A 21,611-nucleotide genomic window follows, 5' to 3' on the forward strand; every position below is an offset into this window, starting at 1 on the left:
AAAAAAAAAAAGCGCAGTGTTCTGACTACAAAAGGTAAGGCAGCTATGGGCTGAAGTGACTGGGACCAGTGGGTGTTACTGGGGGGATCAAATGCTGCCACAGGCTTCCTACACGACCTTCACATGTCACAAACTCTGCTTCAGCACCTCATGAAAATTGAATCGGGGGGGCTGGACCCACCAACACAAGGCCCTCTGATGGAGGACAGCATGGTCCTATGGAGTGTTACCATCACCAGAGAGGTCTGGACTGAAGTGGTCAGAGGAAATTCAGCTGGAACACACGGCTAAGGTCAGTTCATGACGTGCTGAGGAAGGTCCTGAGTAGAAAGTGGCTTGTTCTGACAATTTAAGGCTTCTCCAAAGAGGTCCAAGGTTACCAGCCACAGGGTGATGCTGGTTCATTGTCCTGGAGAATCATGGGTGTAGGATTTGGGGTGTCCCTCCCAAAATCCTAAGGCTCAAGACCATTCTCACCTCCCTTCCTTCTCCCAAAGACTGGCAAAACCTCCCCATGCACCAAAGAGGCTTGGAAGAGAGTTAAGGAAAGGAGGGACTGAGCACGGGCTGAAACAAGAAGGCTGCAGGAGGGAGGTGCAAGTCTTGGCTATCTGTAAGAAACCATCAAAACCCATCTGAAAAAAATCAGAATTTGTCCCTCCACGGCTGCTAGCTGAAGGCAGAGCTGGAATCACACTTCTGAGTTATTTTAGGGTAGAAATGAGAACTAACGTGCTGACCCCCAGCCAGGCTAGCCCTACTTTTCCCTCTGTGGGATTCACCTTAAACTCCCTGGCTCAAACGAAGCACCTCCTCTCTCCCTTGAGGACATCTGTCCATCAGAGAGTTGGTATCAGTTGCCAGGTCATCCCACCGCTTCTGGAAACCCAAGAAGAATCATCAGGAATGTCTTTGCATTTATGTAGCTCTGCTTCATTTTAGTACCTGTCCACCCAAGCTGTTCAGAATCTTGTGTCTCTGCCTTCCTTGTGCGTGGCCACAGAAGCCCAGTTCCACCAACTCACGTTCCTGAGATCTGCTCTTCCCTTCCTCCCATCACTCCTGCAGCCCCACTCCAGGCTGAGCTCCTCCAGTGCCTGGCCAGGCTCAGACCCAGCAGTTTAGACTCAACATCCTCATATCTCTTCCAGATATACCTTGGAGGCAAGGAGATACCTTGCCTGAGACACCCTAGGGTCCTGTTCACCTCTTCCACCAAGACAGATCACCCTCAACCTGTGACCAAGCCAGATGGGGAAGGGAATGAACAGTGACTGATCTGGGGGTGGCACAGCTGCTGAATGAGGGCCAGTGGGCAACGAGGTGGCCTCATTCTCCACCTTGATCATTAACTCATGGACACAACAAATAGACCTTTGCTCTCCATAAGGAAACCCCAGCCTGCACCACCGGAGATGGCTGAGATGTTTCTCTGGCCCGCAGGAGGGAGATCCTCCCCCCATGCTCTGCCCATCCCATGGGTGACAGCCAACAGTGACCTTAGGGCTGGTCAGGTTCTTCATGCTGGATCCACAAGTCCACAAAGTGACTAGTTCCACTAGTGAAAAAGAGGTCAATGACAGGCAAGGCCTAATTATTTCCCCCCACACTGAAGTGGGGAGCTGCTGGTGGCTCCGAGGGGGTCACGCTTGGGTTCTCCAGCTTCACAGAATGGTTCAGGTTGGAAGGGACCATAATGATCATTAAGTTCCAACCCCCCTGCCCTGGGCAGGGATACCTTCCACCAGACCAGGTTGCTCAAAGCCTCATCCAGCCTGGTCTTGAACACCTCCACCTTCTTGTCTGACCCCTCAGTAACGCAGCTTGGAGGACCAGACCTTTGGGAAGTGCCCTCAGGGGTCTGTGCCCGTTGCGTCTGGGGTACAGGGGGGTGATCCCTCAGGGCTGGAAGGGTTTGGGTTCATCCCCTGCCCCATCCCAGCCACCTCCTGCAACCGAGCACCACGTTTCATTCCCCAGTGCTTCACCTCCCCCTTTCCAATGGGGACAAAAATAGAGCTTCTCCCCCTTTCTGAGGGCGAATAAAGACGTTAAAGGCGGCGAGATGCCAGGCAAGCACCTAAGATAAGTGACAGCACATTGTGACTAAGCCTTTTCCCCCCTCCATCTCCAAGAAGCGCTACGAAGACGGATGAGGTAATGCAGTGCCTCTCGCTATTGCCATAAATATTAAAACAGCTTTTACATAAGGAGCTTGTTTGTTCGGCTGCCGCGGGCAGCTCCCCGGGGAGGGCTTTTTTAGCTCCCTTACAGTTTATTTTGGGCCCCCCCCCCCGGCTCCTGACGCAACGCACAGCAAAACGTGATAAAACACCACGCAAGCACGGCCACAGCGGGAGCCGCTCGTTGTGGGCGCTTTTAATCAGCCTGGGGGCCCCAGGACTGGGCTGTGCAGGGGGACGGCCACCTTTGCCAGCCCTCCCGAAGCCAAGCCCCAGAGACAGCCCCAGCAACCGCTGCTGACCCACTTCGCTCTGATGAGATATTTATGAATCCTTTTCCCCAGCCTGTTGTTTGCTACTCCCCGCATCCCTCCCCTCCCCGGATTAAACATTTCCCCTCTCAAACAAGCCCTTTGAATCTTGACGTGGAGAGCGTCAGATGCCTTAAAGTATTTTAACCGGTGGCAGCAGGAGCGGCTTCAAATCGCTGCCACGGGGGGGGGGATTCACCAGCAAATCCTCCGCTCCCCGGCTGCGGCAGTCCTGCGGCTGCACTGAGACCCGACGCTCTCATCGCATGTCCCACCAGTGCTGGCAATGACCAAAACCACCACCATCACAGCCCCCAGAGCGTGGCCAAGATTGCAGGACCCTACTCCTTCCTCCCTGCCGCCACCGAGACGTGTCACCTCTCTCCTAGTCTGGGTGACAACAGCGTTCAGAGGCTGGGTTGTACCTGGCACGGGGTGGGAGCAGGACGGGCTCCCGTAGCCCAGCAAAACTGGGTTTTGCCTTAAATCTACACAGGGAACGGCTGCAGGATGCAGATCCTGGGCACCCCAATGGGCCACCAGCTGCATGGAGATGGGGCAAAGTCCTGGCTTGCAACACAGGTGACAATGTCCCCTCCAGACACTGCCCTGTCACAGCCCTGCCACGCTCCCCGCATGGGTGACACAGCACTTTGGAGCCCCATGGCCAGCCCCAATACACACACCCCCAGCCCCAAACCAGAAAAGGAAAAAATGGCCTTTTTCTGCACCTTGACCTCCGTGGGAGGTGACGCTTGAGCCCAGTGTCACATCTTGTCCTGACCCCAAAGACCTTGCTGGGATGGATGCCTCCGACATTTTATTCTCCGAGAGATGAAGGTGACATTGCAGAGATGCCATCCTCCTTCCAGGGGATTTACTTTTACTCTTTTTTTTTTATTATTATTACTATATTTAAGCCCAAAATGCAGCTCTAACCCACACAGTTCAGGCCCTTTGCCTGTGCACAGCCACGTAGGTAGCAACAAAACACACTCCACATTTTGGTTCTGCTCTCCTCTCTCACCCTACGGGAAACCAAAGCATTGAAAACCACGAGGAATGGTCAAACTGGCCAACTCTGCCCTCACACCCTCAGCCTCAAGGGAAGGAGGGCTCACTGGTGCTTCACCCTGCCCTTCAGCAGACCCACAGCGAGCCCTTCTTCCACCTTTCCTGCTGCACCGTCCAAAAAAAGCTCCTTCCAGGGCACAAACTCGGCCATTTCTCCGCAGCAGCACAGCCCCAAAAGCACTTTGGGCTCAGTTCAGCTTCCTGCCCGCAACTCCATTAAAAATATCCAGGCTGCTGCCAAAAACCACCCCAACCAAGCCCTCTCCTTCCCTACTCCACCAGTGTCCATTGCACGCGGTCCCAAAGGGGTGACTCGTCACCCAAACTGGGCACTGCTCTCACTGATGTCCATAGGGGTGGGCGCTGAGTTACACCCAGCGTGGACCTGACATCTCCTACAGTGGAGCCCCTCTGCTGGGAGGACAGGCTGAGAGAGTTGGGGGGCTTCAGCCTGGAGAAGAGAAGGTTCCGGCGAGACCTTGGAGCCCCTTCCAGTCCCTAAAGGAGCTCCAGGAAAGCTGGGGAGGGACTCTGGATCAGGGAGTGGAGCCCTAGGAGGAGGGGGAAGGGTTTGACACTGACAGAGGGGAGATTGAGATGAGATGTGGGGAAGAAGTTCTTTGCTGTGAGGGTGGTGAGAGCCTGGCCCAGGTTGCCCAGAGAAGCTGTGGCTGCCCCATCCCTGGAGGGGTTCAAGGCCAGGCTGGAGGGGGCTTGGAGCAACCTGGTCTGGTGGGAGGTGTCCCTGCCCAGGGCAAGGGGTGGCACTGGATGGGCTTTAAGGACCCTTCCAACCCAAACCATTTCAGAGCCCCTCACTTTGCTGTGCTCCGTCCAAGCTTTAACCCGGGGTTTGAGCTCCCCTCAGACAGAAAGTCAAATACTGTTTTTCCACTTTCCATTTTTTGTAGTGGAGCAAGATTGTCGCTTTTATCCTTCAAAAATCATGAGGTGCTAGAGCTTAAGATACTCCCTGACCAGACTGAGCGTCGCTCACCCGAAGATAGAAATTTTAGGGAGCAAAGGAAAGGGCTTTCAAGCCAGGAAGGCTTTTTGCCACGGCAGCTATTTGGCAGGACACTGGATCGAAGCACCCGAGTAATTTCAGTGATTCAGGAGATGCAGCGGAAGATGCGCAGCGAGGAACATGAACCTTAACAGAGCCTTAATCCACACACATGACATCTCACAGATGGGGACACATCTGGGTGCATCCTGCATCCTACCCCAGGCACCTCCTCACGCCTCGGCTTTTGCCACACTCAGCATTTGCAAACACACTAATTATATATTTTTTTTTTCCCTTTATAATGCATTTCCAGCTCTCCCAGACCCAGCAATTCAACACCAGCAGCTCTGTGGCACGGGGGACAAGTTGCTGCGCCCAAAGGTGGCACATCCCTTCCGGAGGACAGGCTGGCACCTCCTGTCAGATCAGAAGGGAGGCCACCAGAACCCAAAAGTCCCAGCAGAAGCTGGCCCAGCTGCCTCCTGTTGCAGCCCTGCTATTGTAAAGGTAATTATCACCCTTCCAATTACAGCTTCATAGATAGGCATCAGTGACACCCTCTTTTCCATCACCCAGAGGTCTGCACCACTTTGGGCTCTGCTCTGCTCATTATCCCAGAGATTGAGTTACGAGATTACCGCCACCCCTAAAATGCTCAGGTCTCCCCCCAGAATAGATAAGCAATTCCCATCACATCCATCCGAATACCCAGGCTGGGACCACGGGGGCAGGTCTCAGTTCTCTGCTCAGTATCGGGTCTGCGATGCCATCTCGGGAATAACGCTGTGGCAGGGTCAGCAACCGTTTCATCCCTCCTTTCTGCCTCTCGGAGAAGAGCGAGCAACTCATTCCTTCCCACCAAAGCCCTGTTCTTTCCACTGCCAGCACTTGGGAAACTGCCTTAGCCAAGAGGGTAGCTGCATCCAATTTGGGGTGCTGCTCCCCAGGCAGCCAGGAGCTGGTACCCAGATGCAGAAGGCTGATTTCCTTCTTCACAGATCACCCCAGTGCATCAGGCTCCTCAAAGCCCTGCAGCACTGCCTGCTATTTCTTGTGATGTGCAGTGTACCAAGGCGAGGGGGGAACGATTTCCCCTCTAAATGATGCTTTTAAGGCCCCTTCCTGACAGTCGGTGGGTCCTGTGTCCCTCAAAGGCAACACCCACAAGCAAAAATGAGGGAGGGTTGTCTCTGACACAGTAAAACAGCCCCGGCCACTGCAGTAAGAAGCAGCAGCAGATTTAACAGCTCTCTTCAGCTTATGGGCACCCTGGACCCATCCCTTCTGACCCATGTGGGTTTGCACCAGGTTTTGTGGCATCACCCCCAGCTTTCGTGGCTCAGCTGTGGCCAGCAAAAAAAAAAAAAATTAAAAAAAAAATCACAGAGGCAATTCTGGATGTGCAGAGCCAGGTCCTGAATGTGACAGCCCCCAGATCTGCAGGCGTCAGCCTGAAAACTGTTGCTTTGCAGCTGAAACGCAAGAAGCCACTGCAGGTGGACGAGGGACCAATTCAGCAGGAGGCAGTGACCTTCCGGGGATGCTCCTGGCACGCTCTGGGGTAAAGCCCATCCTTTACCTCATACGGCAAAACCAGAGCCCTGCAGAAAGCTGGGAAGGACCCGGGGAAGGATGGCCAGAGCTCCTCCAGCACAGAAATGCTTGCCCAAAGAGCTCCAGCCCTCCCTAATGCCCCGTCTGCCTGTCCCCAGGCCCAACCAAGGATGGTGACAGCGTGCCAGGATGCTCGCCAGCCCCCGGTCCCGGCAGCCTGCCAGCAGAGGGGATGGATGCAGAGGGATGAATATCCGCATTTAGAGGAATTTTGGATTTTCTTCCCCCCTCCCTGCCACGATATCGCAGGGTTAGAGGCTGGTGCTGGGCGCCGAGGCTGAGAATGGAAAGATGGAAAACGCTGAAGGTCAAACCTGTGAAGGTCAGACTCTTGGAGGTCAGTCCCGAGATGGAGCGGGGAGCTCAATCCGGCGTAGTCCATCCTCCCTCTCCTGACAGCATCCTGCCCAAGCCCCACCCAGGAAAACGGGCTGCGACGGGGAGAGCTTCCTCCTCTTGCCCCAGTGCCAAAGTTTTGCCAGGCTGACCCCCATTCAAGCATAAAAATCCTTTTTCTTCCCACCCCAACCCCCTCAGAAGCTACCAGATGGCCAGGGAGAACTGAGCAGGGACCAAATCAACAGGTCTCTGCAAACATAGCGGGCACGGATGCACACTGATCTACGGGGACATCGGATGGAAAAGCCCCCAACATCCACCCCGTGCATTTCACCCCTGGAATCACACACCTCAGAAGAGGAGCCCTGCTCTGGTGTCCTCCTCCCTCCCACTCCTTTGGTGTCACCTTCTCCCCGTAGCTTAAAACCTCCACCATCTCTTTTTTGGTCTTTTTTTGGGGCAGATTTCCTTTTGTGAGCTCCTTTCCGGCATGAGCCGGGGTCATATCGAAGGGCACCCCTTTGATCTCAAAGCCCCCCCAACCCAACAGAACAGCCCCCAGCCCCTTCCTTGGGGAAGGTGAAGACCAACAGCCAGGGCTGCCTCCTCCCCGGGGACTTACAGCAATTAGAGACATTAAACCCATCGGGGCAGAGTGAAAGGCAAAGGAATACCCACCCCCCCACACACACCCCCCGCAGATGGAAGAGGAAATACAGCTGGAAACCTGCTCAAAAACCTTTCAGGGAGGGGTCCGGGCTCTCCTGGAAGGTTTCAGCCAGGGATGCTGCTTCTCCTCCTCCCTCCCAGCGGCCCCGTTTCCGGCACATGGCCGGCTCCGCTTCTCCCCGCTCAGAGCCATTCTCCGCTCCTGCGGCATCAAATCCCTGTTTCTCCAGCCCAGGGCTGCTGCCTGCCCCTCACAGAAGCCCGGTGGCTGCCGGCAGCGGCCACCCCAGCTGGGATCAGGCGAGCCCGGCTCATCCCGAAAAGGCGGCGGCGGCGATCGCAGGTAGGTGCAGGATCCCACGCACCTTCATGCGGAAACGCCTTCTCTGGCTGCCTGACCTTCAAGGAGCAGAATACGGGAGCTGGGGTGGGAAGGGAGCCGCTCTGGCTGGCCATCCTCACCGGTTTGGGTTAAAAAAAAAAAACCAACAAAAAAAATCACTGTTGCCCATTAACAGGGAGAATCGCGCAGGCAGCCGGCATGGCAGCCCCCGGCCTCCCTCCCCAGCAGCAGCCAGGAGGCAAACACTCACCTTGAGCAGGTAAATCTGCGTCTCCCTTTCGCTGTGTCACCCCGAGAGCTGCCCGTCCCTCTGCCCAGAGTTGGGGGACACACACACACACACACCCCAGCAGCTCTGCCCCCTCGCCCCCACCCGGGTGCCATCATGGGGGGAGGCAGCCCTTACCTTCCGTCCCGCGGCCGCTGCTGGAGTCACACCTTGGGAACGGGCTCTTGCGCAGAGAGGAGGGAGGGAGGAAGGCAGAAAGGAAAGGGGAGGGGGGGGGGGGGGAACTTGGGAGTTTCCCACAATGCACTTCTGCAGACTGCATGAAGATGGAGAGCAGGGGAGGGGCTGGGGGTGGGGGGGGGAGACCACGCTCCAATCCAGAGGGAAGGGCTGGGACAGGATGCCGAGGTGGAGCTGGCAGGGTGGTTAAAGCAGGCCAGCCCCATCTCCATGTCCCCTGTTATTTGGGGCTGAGCCGTGGTTTGCTGGCTCGGTGATTTGGGGCTGTCCCCCGAGCCCCCTCCCCCCCACCCACCCCCCCCCACTTCACTCACTCCTCCAAATCCTGCCTGGGTTTGCAGCGATTGCAGTGAATATAGTCACAAAGTGGGGGGGAAACACAGGGGGAGGGGGTCAACCTGATAAACTGGGATTTTTGTGTGTAGACAAGAGAAAAAGAATAAAAGAATATGAGGCTCCCCCACCCGGATGAGGGATTTCCAAGTGTGACAATCCCCCAGCAGCGAGTTGAGGAGCACAAATCTCTCTTGCCGAGGAGATGCTCTGCACAGGGGAGGGAGGAAGCTAAAATGCTGCGCCTTGGGGTAGTTTTCTATCAGCTCTGCTTCCCTTCTCCCCAAACCCCCCCTTGCCCCAGCAGGCTGGGGTCTGATTCCCTTTACAAGGTCTGTGAGGGGTTCGGGGCAGCCCCAGGCCAGCTCGGAGCCGGGCAAGTAGCCCAGGTGCCACTGCGGAGGACTGTCAGACATCCAGCCGGGCTGTGCCAGACACGCAGCCGCCTCCTCCGCCGCACCGGGGCTTCGCCACCCGCTGGGTAAAAGCAAAGAGCCCTCCCTGCCCCAGCCTCGCGTCCTCCAGCCGGGCACAGGTCCCGCATCCACACCGCCCGGGTCAAATCTTGCTTGTACCCCAAACTGGGATCGTATAGAGCTCTTTAATCCCTTATTTCCCGAGCAAATCAGGCCATGTGATGCTTGCCCACCTTCCTCCAGACAGTTACGTGGGACCCACTGAGCAGCTTGGTGCCGTTCTAGAGAAAGCGTAAATGTCTTAAGGGGATTATACTCTGAAATCCACGAGAAACCAACTTTGTCAGCTCAGCCGCTCACAGAATAACCCGCTTTACTTCCGCGGCCGCTGCATTTTCCTCCCACAAACAGCAACAGCTCGGCCGCAAACATACTCAGTGCAGTAGGGCAGAAACTCCAGAGGAAAAAAAAAAACAAACAAAAAAAAACCAGTATTTTCTTCTTTCTCCCTCTCTGGCTCCATGAAACTGCCCACAAAAGCCAGGCAGACGCGTGTCTCACCTCTGCCAACACGCTCAAAAATACCCAGGCTGCTTAAATCCCACTGGAAGGAAAAATTCTACCCCCGTTTGAAGGAAACGGCGGAAAACACAGGGACTGGATGCACAAATCCGAATCTCCCCAGGGAAAGGCTCTGCTTTGAGGGGCTGGTTTCGGCTGCAGCTCCCCGGGGACAGGGATGAGCGAGGCGACCTGGATGCAGCCCTTGGCTTCGGGAGCCGGCTGGGCTCGGACAAGCTGACCCAGCCGGGATTAGCTGTGGCTGGTGCCAACGTCCCCTCCGCCGCCTCTCTGGTCCCCAACCCCGCAGGGCCAGCCCTCCCCGCTCTCTTTTAGGGACAGGCACAGCCAGGACCGTGAGGGTTCAGTGGCTGCAAAGGGCTGCTTCCCCTTTCCCACGCCTCCCGAGCCCGATCTACCCCCGGCAGCGGCAGAGAGGGGCCGAGTTTCTGCACAGCTCCTGAAAAGCTGTCGCGGGAAAGGCACCCGATCCCCGGCTTCCCAAGGGATCGTAAAAACCTTTTGGCCACTTCTACGCCAGGCAGAAACGCCCTCGGCCTCCGTGGGGCCCCCCCCTTGGCATGGCGGGAGGAAGGAGGCAGCTGCCGGCGAGCGGAAATCGCCAGCCTCGGTTCCCAGAGCCGAGATAAGCCCAGACCAAGGGTTCCGGCTGCGATTTCCTCACCTTCACGCACGCTGCCTCTGCCTTAGGAGACAAACACCCCCACGCCATGCATTCATCTGCCTTAGGCTTTTTGAATCTGTGTTCTATGACAGATTTCGAATTTTTAAAATATTTTTACTGATGTAGGAAAAAAAAAAAAAAAAGGAAGCCAAGGAAAGGAGCTGGAACGCCAATAACCACACACACACACTGCATTGCAGAGAGGGGGAGAAGCCAGGAAAGCAGCAGCAGAGCCGGGCAGCTCTGGGAAACTGGGAAACACCCTGGCACCCAGCACGGGGAGGGTCCCCTGCAGCCAGTGGGTCACATCACCCCCAACGCAGCACGGGAGAGCACCAGGCGCCGGCAGGGCAAGGTGAAAACAGCTTCTTCAAGGTCAGATGGGGAGAAAAACCCTTTAGAAACCGTGCTGCTGCTTCCCCCCCCCCACACCTTCTTCCCAGCTCACAGCATACCCTGGGGTGAGTTGCGGGAGACAAAAACAGCCCTGGCTGCTGGGGATCCCCCCAGCAAGCCCTGCTGGGGGTGGGGGGTGGGGGTGGTACTTGGTGGCAGCAGCATCTTTGGGAAGGAACATGGTGTTCTTGGCACTTTCAGAGAGAAACAGTCGTTCCCAGACCTCCTGCAGGCAGGAGGGACAGGGTGACTGCAGGCTCCCAGCAGGGAAGCTGAGACAGATGGATACAGCCCAGCCCGTGGTGCCACGGAGCTCGTTTGGTGTCTGTGAAACCCTGAACGGACATTGTTTGGGTTGAACCATCTCCCCCCTTAGCTCTGCCCTGTCCCAGCAAAGCCCACTGGCCTCCGTGTCCCCTTCCCTTGCAGGGGGAGCCACCCAGCAGGGACCCCACAAGGACCCAGGGTCCCACAAGCCTTGCCACAGCTCCATTTACAATGGGCTGCCAAGATGTTATCAATAAGGAGCCGATTTTTCCCCCTACCTTAAGCTCCTGATGTGCCTTAAAACATCCTTCCCCCCTTTCCCAGCACCCCTCGGAGGCAGCTTGGAGAAATAACACCCCCTCGAAGCGTTTTCTTCCCCACCATCCTGATGAAAGGCCAGCCCCGTGCAAGGTGGGGGGTGTCAACAGCCTCCTCTGCCAGACCCCCACAGCCTCAACCCCAGTTCCCCAGTCCCCAGCTCCTCCTCAGTGTGGGTTCACCCCCTCCTTAACCCAGTGTCGTGGTTTAGGAAGGGAAAGGGAGGGGGAAAAAAAAAAAACAACCAACATAAACTTGTGGGTTGAGATAAAGGCAACTTAATAAAAACAATAACAGAAAAGGCAAAATAACAATAATAATAGCAACAATAATAATGACACCAGTCATTCTCATCACCCGGTGAATTGGGACCATCCCAAGCAGGGATCATGGATTCCCACCCCCATTTATACTGAGGATGAGGTCTATGGTACGGAATATTGAATTGGAATATTCCATCCTTCCTCCTATGCCTCTATGGGAAGCTGAAAAAGGTCTTGAATAGCATGAACATCACCTCCCAACAACTGAAAACAACAGTTATTATTGACATTCCTTTCACAGCAATCACTAAAAAGGAAAATTAACTCTTTCCCAGCTGAAACCAAGACACAGGCACCCTGTTCTGGGTGACTGAGAAGCAAGAGGGCAGGTCACACTCATGTCACCCCTGGGCATCAGAAACCCCCAAGGCAGCCTCTCTCCTTTCCCAGAGCCCCAGTTACAACCCACCCGTGGCTGGAGGGGAGGAAAAGGCCACAAAGCAGCAAAAACTTGTGGCCATTTGGGCAGCAGCCACTTCTCCTTCCTCACCTCTGCATTCCCAGGGGAGCAGGATGAAGGACCTTCCTCCTGCTGGGCCACTGCCTGGTTCGGCACCCTGCACAGACAGTCCTTGCAAGGAAAATCCAAGCCCCCCTGCCCCTGAGGGGCTACTAATACCCTCAAAGCCTCAACCAACCTCACCTGGAGCCTCCCCACCCACTGCCACGGGCCCTTGGGCTCATTTTAAGCTGAAATAAAGCTCCAGGTGGGGTAAATCTGACAGCTGAGCCTGGGGATTTGCCTTAATACTCAGCTTCTGCCTCACCCATAGCTGTTCCCCATCACCCCTTGTCACCCCCAAACAGCAGGATGTCTCCAGGAGTCTGGTCTCCAGGAGTCCAGACCTTCCCCTGGCTGGAGACTGCAGGGGTTAAACTGAGTCTGTGGACCTCCCGGCTTATTAAACCGATTCTCAGTGGTGTTTTCAGGCCTCCCACGTACTTTACCACGCATTACATAGATTTTTCTTCCCACTGTCTTTCTGAGCTTGCACGAAAAAAATCTCATTTTCTTCGTCTCCCATCACGCGTTCTATCCTCCTTCCTCCGGTCACACCTCCAGTATTTTATTGCTTTATTAACACAATCCCTGTCCACAAAGAGAAGCAAAGGGCTTTGCTTAGAGAGTTTGTCTCTTAATAACGTCTGCAATAGCCCGTACTCTATTTGGAGGTGTTCTGTGGGGTTTTTTTTCAATAGTTTCCCCGCTACTTGCTCTCCTGCTCTATTAATAGCAGCAGAGGACTATTTTTAGCTTGCTCGTATCTGGTGCTCTCATTGATGAAGCGTATCTTTGGTTTATTACCGGGTTCTCGCTCAGTTCGGGCAGGAGGGAGACGATCAGGTCCTTGTAGGCTCTGTACAGCACCTTTCCTGTCCATTAACATCAATGCCTGATTTTAATTACTAGCCATAATTACTATCCCCGTCCCTTTGATCTCTACCAGCCGAGCCCAGGGAGGTTTCCCTGCCTTTGGGCAAAGAGTTCCTGCGACCCATCACCGGAGCCGCAAAGTGCTGGTGGGAAGCCATATCACAATCGTGTCTCGGCAATTCCACATCCGTTTGGAAAAACCTTCTCCACCTTCTCCCCATTTCTGGCTCCACCCTCGCACTGCCGATTTCTTACCCATCTGCTGGGCAACCTGGCTGAAGGCGCTGGGCAAGAAGGGAATATTCTCATCCTTCAGTGCCTGTCGGAGCAGAGGCTGGGGTAGCACAAGCTCTCAGTGTATCAGAGCCACACAAGCAAGCTATTTCACATAATCACAGAATCACAGAATGCTGTGGGGTTGGAAGGGACCTCTGGAGATCATCTCCTCCAACCCCCTGCCAAAGCAGGTCCACCCAGAGCAGGTCCCACAGGAATGTGTGCAGGTGGCTTTGGAATGTCTCCAGAGACAGAGACTCCACCACCTCCCTGGGCAGCCTCTTCCAGGGCTCTGCCACCCACAAAGTGAAGAAGTTCCTCCTCCTGTTGAGATGGAACTTCCTATGGTCAAGTTTGTGCCCATTTCCTCTTGTCCTGTCACTGGGCACCACTGGAAAAAGACTGGCCCCATCCTCCTGACACCCACCCTTTAAATATTTATAGGCGTTGATCAGATCCCCCCTCAGTCTTTTCTTCTCCAGACTAAAAAGCCCCAAGTCCCTCAGCCTTTCCTCATCAGAGAGATGCTCCAGGCCCCTCATCATCTTTGTAGCCCTCTGCTGTACCCCCTCCAGCAGTTCCCTGTCCTTCTGGAACTGGGGAGCCCAAAACTGGTCCCAGTGCTCCAGATGTGTCCCCACCAGGGCAGAGCAGATGGGGAGGATGACCTCCCTCCACCTGCTGGCCACACTCCATTTCCCCTCCATCCAAAGCCTGAAGGTGTTTCTGGAAGCATCATGCTCCGATCCACAACGGTGCTTTATTTTTCCAGTCTCACAAGCCCCGGTGTATCTGTTACGCTGGGGCAGCGACTGTCATTCCCAGCTCCTTTTTCCTTTCACAGATATTACCCTGATAATCCTCTTCCTCTGACAGCTCCCAGTCTAATTCTCCACTTCCCACAGCTATATTTAGTTTCTCTATCCTACGCATCTAAATTCAGCTTCACGTTGCCCCGTGGAGGTCCCCCTTGGAGCGAGGCAGGAATCCCCGCGGGAAACTGCAGCTTCCTTCCCATTTCCTGGTTTTCCAGGAAACTAATTCCAGCTGAGTGGGGTGGAACCTGTCTCCTAAAGACATGGAAGACTGGAAATGGGGAGGAGAGAAGTGATAGCAGAAACAAGAAGCCCCAAAGAGGGAGGAGGAGACGGCGGCTCCGTGGCTTTCCCTACCAAGACGAGGCTGGAAAAAGGCTCGTGGACCCCAAGGAACGCGCAGTTCCTCTGGAAGGGCTGGAAACTCAGGGGCTCGGTGTTTTTTTCAGTTGAATCCACGACCTGTTGTCGGGGAGGAAGCTGAGCTGCCGGTGTGGGGGAGGCAGGAAGAGGGGCTGCAGCGGCTGCGAGCATCGGTGGGCTTTCCTAAAGCCGCTTTTTCTCCTCCCAAAACCAGCACCTTCCTGGCGAGCTCGGTGCCGGGAGCCCTGCGGGTGTTACGTGGCCCGTCTGGGCGGTGCTACGGAAGCCACTGGCCCCATGGCCAGGAAGGAGGAAGGAAGGGTGTGCCGGATGTTGGCTAAAACCTTGCTTTCCGAAGCAAAAAAAGGACCTCCAGCAGTGCCTGGATCCTTCCGGCATCCCGCCGCCCAGTGAGCCCACAGAGGGACGGCCCCATCTGGTTAGAAGCCCCCACAATTGTTCTTTTTCCAGGTGTTTTTATTCCTTCCCATGCCCCATCCCAGGGGGAACATCCCCACAGTGCCAGATCCTTCCCGGCTGACCTCGCCATGCCGTGGTGACTGTCCCCAGCCTTTCCAGCACTGGAAGAACTGGGAAAAACTCGGTGCCCAGCTCCAAACCCTCTGGCCGTGGTGCAGCCGTGGTCTCTAACCTCTGGTATTTCCAGGTGACATCCCGCAATGGCAGGGGAAGAGCGTCCGTTAGCTGTTCTCTTGCGAGCGCTGCAGGGCCTCGCGCCCAAGGACTTTTGGGAGTTTAAGACGAAGTTATCGAAGGTCCACCTGGAAGGGGAATGGAATATCCCCAAGGATTCACTGGCGAAGGCCACCCACCCCTGCGCCCTCGTCGGCTGCATGGGCGAGAACTACAGCGAAGGCGCTGCGATGGACATAGCCATTGGGCTGCTCGAAGAGATGAACCAGAGAGACCTCGCGGAGAAAATCCTGGAGGAGAAGGTGAAAGGTAGGAAGCCAGCATGTATTTTGCTCTTTTTTGCCTCTTTTTCCCTTGAGTGATCCTGGAGAGAGGTAGAATTGTAGAATCATAGAATGGTTTGGGTAGGAAGGGACCTTAAAGGTCATCTAGGCCAACCCCCTGCCATGGGCAGGGGCATCTTCAACTAGATTAGGTTGCTCAAAGCGCCGTCCAACCTGGCCTTGAAGGTAGAAGTTGGTAAGAGAAGGTTTTGGCTTCCTGGGGAGCCTGGAAACCCAAAGATGTCCCGCTGTGATCCCATCAGCGTGGGGGCTGTAGCGACCTCCCCTCTCGCTGTCCCCACTTATTGCCTGGCTCCACTTTCTCCTGGAGCAGAGCCTTTTCTCCTGGGATGGGGATGAAGGTTATCTCTGCAAACCTCACTGTTGGTAATGCTTTGGAGCTGGAGGCATCCCCGGGAGCCCAGGGGCAGTTCCTTTGGCACCAGGGGCATGAGCAGAGGGGGATGGAGGCTTCAGGTGGCCCCAGGCAATTGCGTTTGCTGCCAGGGCAGGTGAAGACCACAGGGTGGTTAAACAGGGGTTGATGGATCAGGAGGATGTGGGGACCCGGGAGAGGAGAAGAACCCCCCCACAACTGGCCAGAGGCCTTAAATTCTTGCAGATGATGTCCTTACTGCCTCAGCCAGACTTAGGAAAGCCCTGGGCCTTGGAACAAGGGTCCCGTTGGTGTGTGAGGAGGGCAGTTGGGCTGGTCAGGAGCTCCTCGGGAATCCATCAGTGCTTGAGACTGACGCTACTTCTCACCATCACAGACTACAAGCGGAAGTACAAGGAGCATGTGGTCCGGGAGTTCCTCCGGTACAAAGAAGTCAACTCCTGTCTCGGGGAGAACCTGTCTGTCAGCAGCCGCTACACCGACCTGACCATCGCCAGGAAGCCTTGGAGCAAGCGCGGAGGTGAGCACGAAGCTGTGGGCGCCAACCATGGGTGTCCCGAGGCCGGCCACGGACCAGCCACCATCGCCGTCACCGCACAGACGCTGTTTAAACCTGACGAAGACGGGCACACACCACAGGTCGTGGTGCTGGTGGGGGCCCCAGGGATGGGGAAGACGATGACGGTCAGGAAGGTGATGGTGGAGTGGGTGGAAGGGACCTTCTACACACAGTTTGACTACATCTTCTGCATAGACTGCAAAGACATTGCCTTCACCAAGGAAGCAAGCATGGTAGACCTCATTTCAAAGTGCTGCCCTCACAGGAGAACACCAGCTGGGAAGATCCTGGATGACCAGAAGAAGATCCTGTTCATTTTTGATGGCTTCGAGGCCCTGGGATTTTCCTTGGTTCAGCCTGAAGATGAGCTGAGCTCTGACCCCAGGGAAGTGAAGCCGCTGGAAACCACCCTGATGAGCTTGTTGAAGAAGAACGTTCTCCCTGAGTCCTCCTTGCTCATCACCACAAGGCCAACGGCTCTTCAAAGCCTGGGGCAGTGCCTGGAGGGTGAATATTACGCGGAAATACTGGGATTTTCGGCAGCCATGAGGGAGGAGTATTTCCACAGGTACTTTGAGAATGTCAATAAAGCTGACCTGGCCTTCAGGTTTGCCAGAGGCAACGAGGTCCTCTACAGTTTGTGCATCATCCCCATCATGAGCTGGACTGTCTGCACCATCCTTGAACAGCAGCTTTACAAGAAGAAAAGCCTCCTCGAGTGCTCTAAAGCCACCACGCGGATGAGCGTGTTTTACCTCTCCCGGTTAATGAGGTGCAGAGGCAGGGACAACCCGCAGGACCTCCAGCAGTTCCTGGGCAAGCTCTGCTCCTTGGCCGCCGAGGGCATCTGGAAGCACAAGGTCCTCTTCGAGGAGAAGGAAATCAAGGACCGTGGCTTGGACCAGCCACAACTCCTCCCCCTCTTCCTCAACGAGAAGATCTCCAAGAAAGGCGTAGGCCATGGGAACCTCTACAGCTTCACCCACCTGCACCTCCAGGAGTTTTTTGCGGCAATGTTTTACGTTCTGGAGGAGGATGAGGAGATGGTTGGTGACTCGGGGGCTCTCACGAAGGACGTAAATATGTTATTAGAAAGCTACAGTGAGTCCAGGAAGGATTTGAACTTAACGGCACGGTTCCTCTTTGGTCTGCTAAGCCAAAAATCAATAGAGTACCTGGATGAAAGCATCGGGTGCAGAATTTCACCCCGAGCCAGGGAAGATACGCTGAAGTGGCTTCAGGGGAGGCACAGGGACGTCTCCCAGCCCGGCCAAGCGCTGAAGGTTATGCAGTTGGACACTTTCCACTTTTTGTTCGAGATGAACGACAAAAGCTTCGTGCAAAGTGCATTGGGTCGTTTCACCGATGTAGACCTGCAGGACATCAAGTTGTCCCTCTACGACCAAATGGCTCTTTCCTTCTGCATCAGGCAGTGGGACGGGCTGGGCTGCGTCACCCTCCGGGGATGCTCCTTCCACCAGCAGGAGACCAGGGATGAGGTGGCCACGTCGGTGCCTCGGTAAGTCCTGCCCTTTTCTGCCCTAGTGACCCAAAATCACAAAGATTTCTCCTCCAACCCAACAGATGGTTTTTAAAGGCATTTTAGCTCTTTCCACCCAAAGAGCAACTTGTCCCTTCCCTGGGGGTTTAACTCCTCAGCGGAGGATTAAACTGTTTCTTGGGGAGAATAAGGATCACGCAGGTTCCTCCATCCACTGCCTGTGGTGGGATTGATGGAGGTGGAGCATCTCAGCTCAACCTCCCCAGCCCAAAAGGTCTCCTCCACGCCCATGTTCAGCTTCACGTCCCCCTTCTCACATCCAAGGGGAGATCCCCGCTGCTGACATTTGCTCATGGTCCTTCACATCTCCAAAGCCAGGGAGGTCTCTCCTGAGGAGACCCCCACCATGAGCTGGTGGTGAGCTCTGCCTGGGGGTGGTTTTGTGCCGGTGCCAATGCTGGGACGTCCCAGTGATGGTTGCCCGTGCCTCCGGGTTCTCTGTCTCCCTGCAGCTCCGGTGCCTCGGGAGCAGGAGGAGGTCCCCGTCCCCTCGCTGAGCGGTGGCACGAGGAGCCGCAGGTCCCCATCCAGCCACTCTGCCGGGCGCTGCGGCACCCGGGCAGCGGCCTGCAGGCGCTCCGGTAAGAGACCTGCCCACCACGCTCAGCCCAAATGGGGGCCACGGTACTGCTGCTGGCATGTGGCCACCATTGGGCATGGGTGGGGGTGGTCCATCTGTGCTGACTGGCCGTGGGTTGGTGTGGTCCATCCATGCTGATTGGTTATACGGTGAGTGAGGGTGGTCCCCCCATGCTGGTTGGCCATGGTATGGCAAGGTGGATGGAGCCCTTGCAAGCTGATTGGCCATATGGTGGGCAGGTGTGGTCCTTCTATTCTGATTGGCTGTGGGTGTGTGTGGTCCCTCCATGTTGATTGGGCATGGATTGGTATGATCCCTCCATGCTAATTGGCCATGGTATGGGTGGGTGGGTGGAGCCCTTCCAAGCTGATTGGTCCTATGGTGGGGACGGTGTGGTCCCTCCATGCTGATTGACCATATGGTGGGTAGGTATGGTCCTTCCATGCTGATTGGTCATATGGTGGGGTGGGTGTTGTTCCTGCATGTTGATTGGCCATGGGTGGGTATGGTCCTTCCATGCTGAGTGGCCATATGGTGGGTGGGTGTGGGCCCTCCATGCTGATTGACCATATGGTGGGTAGGTATGGTCCTTCCATGCTGATTGGTCATATGGTGGGGTGGGTGTTGTTCCTGCATGTTGACTGGCCATGGGTGGGTATGGTCCTTCCATGCTGAGTGGCCATATGGTGGGTGGGTGTGGGCCCTCCATGCTGATTGACCATATGGTGGGTGGGTGTGGACCCTCCATGCTAATTGGCCCTGCAGTGGGTGGATGGGGCTGCGGTCCCTCCATGCTGATTAGCTGTGCTAAGAGTAGGTCTGGTCCTTCCATGCTGATTGGTCAGGTGGGGGGTGGGTGTGGACCCTCCATGCCGATTGGCTGGGTGGCAGGGGGAATGGGGTGGGCAGCCAAGGCAGCTGTGACAACCTGGTCCGTTCCCTGCGGTGTGATGAGTTGGTCCGTTCTCTGCATCCCTCCCCGCAGGCTGCAGTGGTGCGGGTTGTCCGAGAGCTGCTGTGCTGAGCTGGCGAGGCTATTGGCCCAACACCCCACCCTGGCCCGGCTGGAGCTGGGGGATGGCACACTGGGTGACGGTGGCGTGCGCCTCCTCTGCGAGGGGCTGCAGCAGCCCGGCTGCCGCCTGCGTGTCCTGCGGTGAGTGACCCCGGGCATCCATCTGGAACCTCTGGGCATCGCCCTGGCATCCCATGGGCACAACCACGGGCACCTCCCAGGTGGCCAAACCCCCAGGGTGGAGCACAGAGCCTTTTGGAGACCCCAAAAAGTCCCTCTGGGGTGGCATCAGCCCTCTATCCCACTCTCCCAGGGTGAGGAGCTCAAAAGCAGTGGCACCAGGGGGGTGACGATCACCGCGGGTGTCTTGGGCTGACTCTGAGGGTTTTTCCCACGGGTCTCCGGCAGGCTGTGGTACTCCCGTTTGACCAGCGCCTGCTGCGAGGACCTTGCCACCGTGCTGGCCACCAGCCCGTGCCTGGAGGAGCTGGATCTGTCCTTCAGCGAGGGGCTGCGCGATGCCGGCGTGCATTTGCTGTGCGAGGGGCTCCAGCGCCGCAACTGCCAGCTGCGGACCCTGCGGTAAGGGGCTGGGGGGCATGGACCGGTGTCCCCTCCTTCCCACCCGGAGCAGCTCATCAAGTGGCCGGTCAAACCCCGTGTCCCTCTTTGTCCCCGCAGGCTGGGGAGCTGCCGGCTGACGGGTGCCTGCTGCCGAGCCCTGGCCGCTCGGCTGGTGGAGAGTCCCCATCTCACCTGCCTGGACCTGAGCGACAACGAGCTGGGAGCCGACGGTGTCCTGCAGCTCTGCCAGCAGCTCCGGCATCCCGCCTGCCCGCTGCAGACCCTGGGGTAAGGTGCCTGGCACGTCCCTTTTCCTTCCCCAGCATCCCTGTGCTGGCACCCCAGGGTGGGATGCTGCCAGACGGGGAGGGTGATACCAGCGTCCTGGTGCCCAGGAGAGCAGAGGGTGGGTTTTCATAGAATCACAGAATGGTTTGGGTTGGAAAGGTCCTTAAAGCCCATCCAGTGCCACCCCCTGCCCTGGGCAGGGACACCTCCCACCAGACCAGGTTGCTCCAAGCCCCCTCCAACCTGCCCTTGAACCCCTCCAGGGATGGGGCAGCCACAGCTTCTCTGGGCAACCTGGGCCAGGTTCTCACCACCCTCACAGCAAAGAACTTCTTCCCCACATCTCATCTCAATCTCCCCTCTTTCAGTGTCAAACCCTTCCCCCTCCTCCTAGGGCTCCCCTCCCTCATCAAGAGTCCCTCCCCAGCTTTCCTGGAGCCCCTTGAGGGACTGGAAGGGGCTCTAAGGTCTCCCTGGAGCCTTCTCTTCTCCAGGCTGAACAACCCCAACTCTCTCAGCCTGTCCTCACAGCAGAGGGGCTCCAGCCCTCCCAGCATCTCCGTGGCCTCCTCTGGCCCCGCTCCAACAGCTCCATGTCCTCCTGCTGTTGGTGGACCCAGAGCTGGAGGCAGCACTGGGTGGGGGTCTCCCCAGAGTGGAGCAGAGGGACAGAATCCCCCGTTGACCCTGCTGGCCATGCTGCTGGGGATGCAGCCCGGGATGCAGGGGGCTTTCTGGGCTGCCAGCGCACAGGTTGAGCTTCTCATCCACCAACATCCCCAAGTTCCCCTCGGGGCTGCTCTCCCCCCGGCTTCATTCCACTGCATGGATGGATTTTAACAGCTCTTCTCCTTTTTTTCCCTCCATTTAAAGCCTGAGCACGTCGGGGTTGAGTGAGGAAGCGCTGCAGGAGCTGGACACCCTGAGGACACTGAAGCCCCACCTCAAGATCGGGTACCTCCTGGAGCAGGAGGTGCCGCAGGCGGGGGCCATGGCCCGGCTGCCGTTCCACCGGGGGGTCCTGCCGGGCGCGGGGGACAGGAAGGGGCTCCCCTCCTTTAGGAGAGCCCCTCGAAACAACCGGAGCCAGTTCTAGCCCCATTTTTGGTGCTGCTGAAGGCCGGGGCGAAGCCTCCCCGGGCCTCATCCTGCCCCACACTTGGGGGGTTAGGGGGGATCTTGCCTGCATCTGCTGGGGGTCAGGGCAGGGCTGGTCTGGCTCCTTCCCTCTCCCGCTTTCCCCGTGGTGGGAATATTTCTGGGCGTTTGCCGATGGCAAATAAAGGCCCCGGGGCCAGTCCCCTGGCTCTGCCCCGTCCTCCCCCTGTCCCGCCGTCCCCAGGGATGTCCCTGGGGGTCCAGCTCCTGCCCCACGTCCCCGCGGGATGGCAGAGGTACCCGGCAGCGAGGTGCCAGCCCTGGAAGCGAGTGTCCACCCAGTCTGGGGTTTTAATAGAAAAACAAAAAAAGGATAAATTCACAATGAAGTAATAAAAAAAAAAAACCCTCCCCTGGGGACATGGGAGCTGTT

The 21,611-nt window shown here is 56.6% G+C and overlaps 1 protein-coding gene across 1 annotated transcript; it reads left to right on the forward strand.

The window, feature by feature from the left end:
- The first annotated feature begins 14,819 nt into the window (after positions 1-14,819).
- LOC141465656 (NACHT, LRR and PYD domains-containing protein 3-like) lies at positions 14,820-21,604 on the forward strand. The gene is given in 7 exon segments (XM_074149211.1): positions 14,820-15,102; positions 15,890-17,595; positions 18,132-18,214; positions 19,199-19,369; positions 19,637-19,810; positions 19,910-20,080; positions 20,954-21,604. Coding segments are annotated over 7 exon segments (2,811 nt in total). The 3' UTR covers positions 21,177-21,604.
- The last annotated feature ends 7 nt before the right edge of the window (positions 21,605-21,611 follow it).

Source organism: Numenius arquata, chromosome 6 (assembly GCF_964106895.1).
Source record: "Numenius arquata chromosome 6, bNumArq3.hap1.1, whole genome shotgun sequence".
In the NCBI taxonomy this organism is placed as follows: Eukaryota; Metazoa; Chordata; class Aves; order Charadriiformes; family Scolopacidae; genus Numenius; species Numenius arquata.